At 43.3% G+C, this 11602-nt stretch overlaps 2 protein-coding genes across 5 annotated transcripts in view; one reads left to right on the top strand and one right to left on the bottom strand.

Annotated features, from left to right (window-relative positions):
- Window positions 1-2120: 2120 nt before the first annotated feature.
- Window positions 2121-8637, bottom strand: CCDC127 (coiled-coil domain containing 127). 3 transcript variants are annotated; one of them, XM_090276280.1, is made up of 3 exons: window positions 8308-8637; window positions 6849-6979; window positions 2121-3233 (listed from the first exon to the last, which is right to left on the bottom strand). In XM_090276280.1, exons 1-3 carry the CDS (start codon window positions 8568-8570, stop codon window positions 2572-2574), a joined length of 1056 nt encoding a protein of 351 aa, XP_090132406.1. In that variant the 5' UTR covers window positions 8571-8637; the 3' UTR covers window positions 2121-2571. The 3 variants fall into 3 exon arrangements, with proteins under 3 accessions (XP_090132406.1, XP_090132407.1, XP_090132408.1); XM_090276281.1 differs by lacking the exon at window positions 8308-8637 and adding an exon at window positions 8184-8301; XM_090276282.1 differs by lacking the exon at window positions 8308-8637 and adding an exon at window positions 8130-8171.
- SDHA (succinate dehydrogenase complex flavoprotein subunit A) overlaps window positions 8480-11602 on the top strand; it is a 30763-nt gene continuing 27640 nt past the window's right edge. For both annotated transcript variants that reach the window (XM_090276279.1, XM_090276278.1), the window contains exon 1: window positions 8480-8631. In XM_090276279.1, the coding sequence (XP_090132405.1) occupies window positions 8569-8631 (63 nt within the window). In that variant the 5' untranslated portion in view covers window positions 8480-8568. The remainder of the gene's footprint in view (window positions 8632-11602) is intronic.

The following is an 11602-nucleotide window of genomic DNA, read 5'->3' as shown; positions in this document are numbered from 1 at the left end:
GAAGAGGGAAAATGGCCCACCTTTCTGTCTGGAGAAGGCTGCCCCAGTCCTTGCTTTGATGCCAGACACTTCACTTTCTCCCTGTATGCCACTGGTGCCCTTCGAGCTGCTACTCCAGTGCTGGAGCTCAAAAGGAGGGAGTCTGATTAAGTCTGTGTGTGGACTCTTTTAAGAGGAACTACTTGGAACTCTAGAAGTTTCTTCCACTGACTCAATCTCCACTGGTTTTTGCAGCCAGAAGTTATGGGGGCTTATTTCCTGGCACTGGAACCCTGGGCTGGGGGCCCTGGTGTGAGGCTGGGACTCCTTGCTCCCAGAATATCCCTCCCAAATTTTTATCCACCACACCTGGATGTGGGACCAGCCCATTCCACATCTCTGCCCCTCCTTCCAGTCTGAGTGGGTGTGGTTTCTTTAATTCCAGTTGTCAAACATTCATTCAACTTGATATCTAATGGTTCTGAGAGATGGTTGTTCTATATCTTTGTTGTAATTTTGATGTGCCTGTGCAAGGAGGCAAGCTGTGTATGCCACCATCTTGACTGAAGTCCCTATTTTTCATTTTAAAGACATAAACCAAGTGAAAAGCATTAAGTAGTTTACCCAAGGACATGTGACAAATCAGTTGCATAACAGGAACTGTAATATGCACCAGATTTAACTGAAGAAATCACTTACTCAGATCAGTGATGGCAATCTAGCAGAAAGACATTCTAAAGCTTTAAAGAAAGCTTTGGACCACGGTAAGCAGAGCCCAGGAGCTCTGGGAAGAGCCAGGGCAAAGGACCTGAATTCATTTTAGGGAACTTGCTGAGGCAGCTTCCTCATCTCTAAAATGGTTCTGAAGATTTTAACAACATATGAGCATAAATTATGTAAGATTCAGTGTGCAGTACGTATCCCACAAAAAGTAGCTTTAATGATTATACCCTATAATTAAACTGAAGTTTTTTTATAAGCTTAATTTTTTCAATAATATGTCTTATTGCCACATAGCCAGACAAGCAGGCAGGCAGGGTGAAGACAGGATTTGAAACTAGATGGATCTCAACCCAGTCACTTCAAGGCCACTTACTTTCACATATTTGAACCTAAGTTACCAGTAGCTCTGGAGCCAAAATGCCTGAGTTCATCCTGGCTCCAACATTACTGCCAGGGTGACCTTGAGCAGGTTTACTTTTGATGACCTTGCTGCCAGTTTCTTTCACCTGTAAAGTGAGGATGTACAGAAAAGAGTTCATACAACAGGCCTGAGACTGTGGTCCTCTGAAAGGTCTGCTTACAAGGGTGGGGTCTTGCATTTTGGGAGGGTTACCACAACCATTAACTAGTAAGAGCGGCTAACTGTTCTTAAACTATGTGCATAGTTTGGACTGAACACCTGCTTTCCTTCTGGGCACTTGGAATTTGCTGGGTACGCGCGATGCCAGGCAGAGGGTGCCTGTGTGACCCGCCCTCAACAAAAACCCTGGGTGCTGTCTCTGTGGAGCGTCCCTGGTTGGCAATATCTCGCATACTGTCGCAGCTCATTGCTGGGGATCACATCCCCTGGGAGGGTGACTCTGGGGCTGCACCTAATCTCCTTACTTCACCTCGTGTCCCTTTCCTTTTGTATCCTTTCCATGTACTAAATCTTAGCTGTGAGCACAGCTCTGTGCTGAGTCCTCAAACCTAGGGGTGGTCTCAGGGATCCTGGACCCAGAGAATAGTAACATTAGTTTACTGCATAGGATTGGGTTTGGGATTACTTGCATGATGTGTATAATACATATCAAAGGCTGATTCATATTCGCTTTGTGAAAAATGGGGCCATAGGTGCCTTCCTACCTATTAATTTGTGGCAAAAATTGAGATAACTTATGTAAAAACATTTTGTAAAGAGTAAAAAATTACACACATAAATGGTAGGTAGCTTTGAAACTGCAGGTATTTTTTTATTATGTCATCAGTAATCAACAATATCTGCTTATTGAATACAGACACAAGCCAAATTCCAAAGACCCACTAGGGAATCAAATGGATACAAGAAACCCTTATTTTCCCTTTGGTGGGAGAGATCTTTAAAACAATATAAAACCTTGATAATATTACTACTCCCTTATTATCATATGTTAGGCAGTTCTTCTATCCATTACCTGACGACTTCTAAATATAATTTTAGAAGAAAAATAATTTGAGAGAAAAACAGACATTATTTAGGGAGTGATAAAACCAGACAGGATATTTCTTATAGTGAGGATCACTATTGTATTTCACTTTCTTAAAAACAGTTTTACCCTAGAGCTAAGATACAAGGTTATACTCTCTGCTTAATAAAATGCTGCCAGCTTAAAAAATGCTTCTGAGAAACAGCTTCCTTACTAATTGTAGAGGATCAGGGAGGAGACCTTTCATCTGCTGAGGGCTGCTGTCCCACACAGAGGGTGGCAGGCTGGAAGGGCACTCTGTGCATGTGGCCACAACACAGGTAACACAGGTAACAGGAAGGAAAGGAAACACCAGATGACCCAGAATGCCACAAAGACAGTCTGACCTTGAGTCATTTATAAGCAATTGTGTTTCCTTCTTGTCTTACTCTTCTAGTATGGCTTTCTCTACTTTCTTAAACTTTTTCAGTTCAACAATTAGTTCCCAATATTGGAGATACAGCCACATGAGTCTCCCATTCTGGCGTTTGTTGGTGTTCCAGACATCACCACAATAGGTATCATGCTTAAATATGTCCGTCAAGCCAGCTGCCATTTCGAGGTCGGCAGCAACTGGGTCAGTGGATGCTCGGACCAGCAAGTTCTTCTCTATTTCTAGTCGCTTGCTGCGAGGGAGAACCAGGCTGCAGTAAATATTCTGTCTTTCTGAAAGGGCGCCTTCAAACTCTTTCAGCAGAAGCCGGGCTCTCCTCTGCCAGTCTTCTTCCTTTTCCAGGCAGCTCAGATATGCACTTCTCAAGGGCTGCAACTGTCTCTTTTCTTGCATGACCTGAGCCCGTTCCTGTTCCAGAAGCTTCTTTTCTTCCACCAACTTGCGTCCCTGAGAGATCAGGGCTTCTCGATAACTAGTTGTTCTGTTTTGTTCCTTTTCAAGTTCCAAAGACAACTGAGCAACGGCCCGTCGATTTTCTGAGATCATGGCATGGTACTTGGCTTCCAGGTCGCGCTGGAAAGCAGCCGTTCTCTGACGGTATGCTTCTCTCTCTTTTTCTATTTCTTTCTGGGATTCTCTAGACCAAATCCAACCTGACATGAATAAATTGAGGGAGAAAAAGACACATAATGAAAGCCAGAGCTTAAATTCTAGAGTATTAAACAAACAAACAAACATAAAGCAGCTAAGACAGCATTTCAATAAACTCTTAAGTCTTGAAAGGTACAAAAAGAAGATTTTTTGTATGAAACTATATAATATGCAAAGTTTTTATATCAGATAAAGGCTCCCAAAAGACGAGTATGACAGGCTGCAGTCTTTGAATTTTCCATGGCTAAGAAAAGCCAACTGCTTTCTTTTGCTCTCAAACCTACTGTGGCCACCCTGCCCCATGTATTATTGGCAAGATTTAAAAATTAATATGGGTTACTTGTTGAAAAAAATTAATATGCATATCCTTCAAATATTATTGGCCAGGTTATAGTAAATTTCAAAATGTGTTCAGCTTTGCCTGGCCATCACTAGTAAACAGCTGAAGTCCCAGATGTCTGCCTGTTATTACAGGGGTACATAAAAGTAAGATGGAGTGAGAAGTTCAACGTCAAGACATGGTGTCATCAGGCCAGAGGATCAGCAGGAAGCCTGGACTTCTACCCGGACCTGGGAGTAAGGAGGCAGCACCACCCTTTTCCTACCACAGCACTGCCCACAAAGCCAGCCAGAAAAGGTCTGAATAAAAACCACTTTCATAACATAATATCCAAAATGCCCAGGTTTCCACTGAAAATCACGCTTCACACCAAGAATCAGGAAGATCTCAAATTGACTTAAAAAATATTATCAGTAGATGCCATTGCTTAGATGACGGAGAGGTTAGTGTTACCTGACAGAGAGTTTAAGGCGGCCATCATAATAAAAAGTCTAGGCAAAGAAATACAGAGTTGCAGTAAAGAAATAGAAGACCCAAAAAAGGACATTTTAGAACTGAAAAATACAATAACTGAGATAAAAAATCAGGATGCTGAAATAGGTGTGAAGAGAGAGAACCTTGCCAAAGGGCTGAAATACTCAATATATCCCTTAGGAGCAGAGACATGAAAGTCCTTAACAAAATGTTAGCAAATATAATTCTACAATATTTCAAAAGAATTATACGCCATGATCGAGTGGGGATTATTCCAAAAAATGTGAGTGGTTCAATATTCAAAAATCAATCAATGTAATCCAATATATTATCAGGCTAAACGAATCAATCAAACAACCATATCAAATGATGCAGAAAAACATTTGACAAAAACTTAACACTCGCCCTGGCTGGTGTGACTCAGTGGATTGAATGCTGGCCTGCAAACCAAAAGGTCGCCAGTTCGATTCCCGGTCAGGGCATATGCCTGGGTTGCAGGCCAGTTTCCCAGGTGGGGGCGCATGAGAGACAACCACACATTTATGTTTCTCTCCCTCTCTCCCTTCCTTCCCTTCTCTCTAAAAATAAATAAATAAAATCTTAAAAACAACAACAACAAACAACTTAATACCCATTCATGATAAAAACACAGAGAAACAGGAATCAAGGAAATTTCCTTGCCTTGATACATAGCATCTATGAAAAACCTATAGCTACCACTGTACTTAATGGTGAAAAGGCTGAAAGCTTTTCCTGTAAAATCAGGAACTATTCAAGAGAATCCTGGAAGTCTCAACCAGTGAAGAAAGCATGAAAGGAAAAAAAAAATGCAAACAGGTTGGAAAAGAAGGAATAAAACCCAAGTTGCAGATCTTAGACAAAAATTAACTCAAAATGCATTGCCCACTCTTTGTGTAAAGTGTAAAACTAAAACTTTAGGAAATACATATGAAAGAGCCTTCAGGATCTAAGGATAAGCAAAGACTTCTCAGACTTGGCATGGGTATAAAAGGAAAAGTTGATTCAGCTGGACTTTATCAAAATTAAAACTTTTGCTATGTGAAATACTCCATTAAGAGAATAAAAAGACAAGCTGCAGACTTCGAGAAGATGTCTGCAAGCCGGATAGCCAATAAAATATTAGAATCTGGGATATGGTAAAAACTCAGAAGTCAGCATTAAAAAACTATCCAATTAGGAAATGGCTGAATGACAGGAACATTTCATGGAAGAGGGTACATGGATGGTGAGTAAGTAGTGGAAAGACGCTCCACGTCACTAGCCATTAGGGAAATGCACATTAAAACCCCAGTGGGCTATCACTCCACACCTACAAGAATGGGTGAAGCAGAAACAATAGTGACCACACCAAATGCTGGCGAGGATGCCCAGAAACTGGATCACTTGCACACTGCTGGTGAGAACATAAAATGGTACAGCCACTCTGGAAAACATGTTGGCACTTTCTTAGAAAAATGAACATTGACTCCCATGGAGTCTGACAAGACTTAGTGGTTTTTATGACTCAGTGACCTGTACAATGCCTGCTTCTCAGTGAAAGACTAAATCCAGCCCTAAGGCATTGACACCTTGCAAAGCACAATTTAACACTTGGAAGGACTACCTGCTGCCTGTGGCTAGGGTGATGAACTTGGTAAGTGAATTGAAAGGTTTATAATTACAATTACTAATGGAATAATTAGTTTTGATGCTGGGAGAGGCCCTGGAGTGACTTTCATTTTCTGTTTGTTTTTGAGACTCATCGCAAGTTTTATAGCCTTTCTTGACAACCTTTACTTTTCAAGTTCTTGTCCTGAAACTTTTGAAACGATGCTTTCTGTCCCTGAGAAGGGTTGAGGAATATTTTGTTTCTTCTTGGTTGTCTTGCTTAGGTAATATGATTAAAGAAGGCTTTTAACTGCATTCTTATAAGGATTCTCCAAAAAAATGTGTAATTACATGGTTGAGAAATCATATTGCAACATAAGGGTGTTAACTAGAAGCCTAGAATAGTCTAAAAGAAAAGGCAGATAAACAAAGTTGATAAAACTACTCTTGTCAGCCTCCACTTCGTCTATGTAAACCCATCCACCTAAGGAATCCTGGCACATAAAGTAGCACTCCATAAAAATTATCACTGGAAATAGAAAGCAACTTTTATTTTTCTTCCATTCATTTTCTCATATTCTTAAGTGCCAGCCCAGAACCATGGGATATGATATGACAAAATATATAACCAACTCCTCAACATCTGAAACTTTATCATGTAGTGAGGGATGTAAGCTAAGAGCTGGAATAATTACAATTGAATGGTGACTGGTAATTTCCCCAAAGTGGTGCAAAGTTACTTCAAACCAGACAGAATTTCTAGCCCGGCTGAACAGGTTTCACAGATGAAGTCTCCCAAAGACTGATTTCTAAACATTAAACAGATATCCACAACTGGTTTTCTTTTAGGCCCATTTTATTCTCCCCCCTCAGTCCTTCTAAGGGCGATGGAAACAGGGGAGCCACCAGCAGAGTAGTGAAGCCTTGAAAGGGAGACGACAGTTATTAAAACCCACTCCACACAAATGCTCCTAAATATCTTGCCTTATTTAACCCTCACATCAAGGCAATTCTGATTTGCCACCTCCATGGACAGGGAAACTGAGGCTCAGAGGGTAAAGTAATTTGCTCAAGACACACCATTTGGGATAAAACATGGATGTACACTTGCACCTGTCAGGTCCCAAAGCCCAAGGTCTTTGGGCTCCACACCATCTGCCCAGAAAATGCACCTCGTAGAAAAACTGTGACTTACGAAAAGCAGCCAATCCCAGCATGGGAACCAAGAGGGCATAATTCCATTTGCTTCCATCACCCCCATCATCCCTGGAATTAGGCCGGATATTCCAATTTGGGGGGTCATTTAAGTTATTCATGAAGATATACCTTGAAGTAAATAATAAAACCATTAGCCATACAAAAGGAATAAAATACATCAGTCACAATTTCAGCATTTACATGGCTCATAGGAATCCTTTTTTTCTTCCAAAACATTTTATTCAGACTACATGTGTTGCACGTCCCTGAACCTTATGGGATCAGAAGAAAACAACAAGATCTCAGATCAAAGCAGCTGGCGATGTAGTGATGACACAGACGTCTCAATAACTGAAATAACAAGTCGAATGAGGAAAGTTCTTTAGTATAAAAGTGTTTAAAGTTATGGTGGTACATTAAGACATATAAATAGAAGGTGTCCAAACACTGGCTGCTTTAGGAAAGGTGACAGGTATTGAGGGACTGAGGCCAGGGAGTAGAGGCTTCTTCATCCCAGGCACTGGTCATGAACCCCAGCTTACAGATCTTTCTGCCCGAAGCTCCTGGTTTATCTCCATCACCAAGCTGGGGTCTCATATTAATATGCATTTAACACCTCACTAAGTGCCTACACTAGGTTGGGCATTTCCGCAAAATACTGTTTCTGTGTGACTGTGACAAATCATACAGACTGATGACAAAAGAAATAGTAAAGGGACAGTTGAAAAAAAGATTCACCTGAATTTTGAAAATCTTAATGAGTTTTTCAATAGACACTTGCTTAACACCTAAAAACCTAAAATTCTAATTGGCAATAAAGAAGTGCCAAAAAATATGGCTCAGGACTTCATGGTAAGGAGTTTGTGGTAACAACGGAATAAAAAAAGTTAATTATCTGAAAATACTAGACTACATGACTTTCAAAGGACATGTGGGAAACGTGATGTTTATTCCCTCGGAACCTGTGGCCTAAGAAAACATATAATTCTAATAAAAGCACCGTAGTCCTTACAAAAAGACACAGGTTAGGCCTTATTAACTAGTAGCAAAAATTTGGCAACAATATAAATGTCAGTGAAATGTAAACGATCCCTTAAACTTACTCAATTCAAAATTATGTTGCACAGTTGCGTCCCCCAAAGGTCTTAATAATCTAAAGTTATGTGAAAAGCGGGTCGACGAACACACTACTTCTGACTATTGCTACTATTATTCCCACGCCACTTCCTTTCACAAAAGATCTCAGACATCTCAAAACACAGAACGAAAGGAGAAACACCATCTAGACCCCAGGTGACATCAGGCGAGTAGGTAAAGACACCCAAGCACAGACCTGAACCGGAACCCGGCCAGGTCGTCAACCCGCTCAACCTCGGGGACTTCCAAAGGAGGGAGCCCAGCTCACGCCCGAACAGTCAGGCCTGCAGTCCGCGGAGCGTGCAGACCCCGCAACCTACCCCCTCGCCTGGAGCGCGGAACACAGCAACACTGTCTGTAGCAGTCCACGAGTCCTCTCTGCGCAGGCGCGGTGCCTCCAAGTAATACTCCCTCCCGGGGTCGCGGCGAGGTGCGCAGGCGCGGTTTCTCTTCTGGCTGCAACCCTGGGAGCAGCGTGGGGCGCAGGCGCAGTGTCCTCCTTCCTCCACCACGGACACGGCGAGGTGCGCAGGCGCGGCCCGGCAAGGGGGGCTGGTAGGACCACACTGCGGAGGCTAGACATGTCGGGGGTCAGGGTTGTGTCGCAGCTGCTGCGCGCCAGACGCCTGGCGCTGACCGGGGCGGTGAGTCGGCACCGCGGGCTGGTTCGAGGTCGGCTGGTCTGGGGCAGGGCGGGTAGGGGCCGAAGTGGGTGCAGATGTTCCCTGCAGGCCGGGGCCAAGCAGACATCGGGTCCCCGCGCCCCAATCTCTCATCCTGGACGTTCTCCGGAGGGCCTGCGGGCTAGAACGTGGAGGACCCGCGGGGCAGCCCGAGGGTCTGGCTCCGTCCGGGGGCAAAGGGGCCCGCCAGACCTTCTCCGAAGCCGGCCGGGCCGCGTCCCGGTGAAGGTCATGATCCCGCGAGCCTCCCAGGCGCTGCCTTCCGTCCGGGATGTGGATACCCCGTTGGGCCAAGGGCGCCCGGCCTCCGCTCCCGGCACGGGAATGCCAAGAGGAGGCGGGTAGCGGTCTCTGGGTGCCTGGGGCCTCTAAATCCCAAAACGTCAGAACTGGGATGGAGGCAGAACCGTGACCGCAGAGGCCAGCAGGGCGGGGCACTCCGCCTACAGTTTGCCGGACCGTCCCGTCCCGTCTGATCCCTGCAGCCCCGCGGTGGGGCAGCCGAGGCCCCGTGTGGCAGGTGGCAGGTGGCAGGGTGAGGTTCGAGCCCTTGACCCCGAGCCTGGCTCTGTCCTTGCCGCCGAAGGCGGTGTGAGGAAACTCAACTTGCCTTGCAACTGTTTGCAGAACCGGGCCCCCTTTCGGGAAAGCATAGATTGTGTTCGCACCGAGGCCTGGCCAGTAAGTTTAGGTCCTTCATTTTGGAATTTGGATTGTGTCCTTTGCGCATAGTTTTAAAAATCAGGCGAAGAATTTCTGCGCACTGACTGCAACGCCGGGACGTTTGTTTTCCTGCGTTATCTGTGGAGGATTAGCTTTCCTGAGCCCTCCGTGCTGGGTTTTTCAAATGTACTCTTTACAAGTACATGTTAGGAATCGATATTTTACGATTTCTGTAAACACACTATCTTTAGAGGATTTAGTTATTTCTTTTAAATGAACTGTTCACTCTCCTACTTAGTAATTTACAGCGTAAAAGTTCCGATAGGAACCAAGGCATTCAACAGTTTGACATTATACCTGTAGATTTCTCCTTGAAAAGTATGGATAAAAAATGGCGTTAAATGTGAGAGGATTTAGCTATCCCAGCCCGCCAACACCAGAAAGCATTTTAAATGCTGGTTTACGACCAGAGCCCCCCCCCCCCTTTTCCATTTTAGGCTCTTAAGATACAGGTAAGTAGGGAGTCCAAGTGAAGTCTGGAGGTCCATGGGGTATTTTTAGTCAGCCAAACATGAACAGGTATCTCTTAAGTGCTTCCTGCTTGTTCGGTGAAATGACAGATTGGTAACTGATGGTGATTGGAAAAGGGCTAATACGGATATCTTTCCTCAACCAGATTGGCCCCCAGGCGTTCTTATACAAACTAAGACCCCCTCCAGCCTGTGGGACGACTCCCTTCAACCAGCACCCACCCTTTGTCAATTTATAAAAACAAAAGTTATTTATCCTTTATCCAGGCTGGACTGGAATTCTGGCTTGAGCTCATGGCCGAAAGTGAGAGTAAGGCTGTAAGCACAGAAGGTCAGAGTGTATAAACCTGTTGAGTCAGCTATTAGCTGCCAGCGCTTTCCTCGTTTGCTCCTTGAATCTTCTCCACTGTCCTGTGTTTAGGTAGTTGCTGTAAATAAACATGGTGGCAAGATAGAGACAGTAAAATTGTGCAATGTAGGCCTACAAAAGGTGGTCTCGGGTTTCTAAAATCTTTGCATCTTGATGAAGATAGGTTTTCCTATGGAAATTAGTTCTGCCCTCGAGCAATATATTGGAGATTAAGATCGGCAAGAACAAAAGCATCAATTTGACAGGACTTAAAAAGAGAAATTTATGATGACAACTGAGAAATGTCCACAGAGAGTAAGTGATGAGGATCATTTGAATCAATTCCACAGACAATTTTTTATCTCATTTTGTATAATTCTGTGGTGTTTCTAAGTCACTTAATGTTGATAGCTGCTTTCAAGTTACAAAATTATCCTATTTTGCCATTGTTTTCTTTCCAGTTTCCCTAATGCACGACACACTTTGCAACTGTTCCAAACAGTTTAATGAAAAGGAAAAGTAAAACCAAGGACATTAGATAAACCCAAGAGGTTTGTGCTTGGGGTGCTCTATTCAAAAACCAGACATGGCTGTTGTAAGGTAGTTTTATTCACTTAAGGAAGTAAAGGAAACAGGATTCAGGGTTAGTATCCAAAGCTCTGCTTCCCCAAAGGAAGGCTTAGCCATTGTTTATAGACACTGTTTGCTCAATTACATATTGATTCCTTTTTTGTAGTTGCTGCCTTTTTCAGTTGGTTATTTCCTCGTTCTGTTTACTGCTGCATCTGCAAAATGCTATGCTATATTTTAACATTAAGGAAGAAATAGCATTTAGAACTGCTCAGACCTTGAGACCCTTGTCCAATCTATTTTTTTCTTTGTATGTATTGTTCTGAATGTTTTAGTGGTATGTCTAGAATTATATTGCTTCTTGGCATAATAAGAGTGCAGATTGCGTAGTTTTGTGTTATGTGTGATGTTTTTCCTGGTTCACTTGGATAATTGTGGCTCAGTTTTGATATATAACCTGGATATTCATCTTCATTTGAAGTTCCAGAGCATCCCCCCCCCCCACAACCCAGGGGTCTTTACATAGTAGGGAAAGTACAGGATGTGGAACTAGCAGGCAGACCCAAATCCAGAGCTCAGGTACCCTGGATAGACTCAGTTTTTCTGTGGAGTTAATGAGGATTCTATGATGTAATGTGTGAAACGTTCATGTGTGCTCATCTGAGTCAGGGCCCACAGCTTGCAGCCTGTGTTATAATTTTGTCAGCTGTATTTTAAGCATCCTGTTTTAAAAGTCTTTAAATTTTTAATGAAAATAATTACATATAGTTGTAAAAAAAGAAAAAAGTCAATGAGTGCAGAAGGCCTTATAAATGAAGAT

This window comes from Furipterus horrens, unplaced genomic scaffold (genome assembly GCF_987537825.1).
Source record: "Furipterus horrens unplaced genomic scaffold, mFurHor1.1.pri manual_scaffold_5, whole genome shotgun sequence".
Classification (NCBI taxonomy): domain Eukaryota; kingdom Metazoa; phylum Chordata; class Mammalia; order Chiroptera; family Furipteridae; genus Furipterus; species Furipterus horrens.
This window is presented reverse-complemented; position numbering and strand designations above follow the sequence as displayed.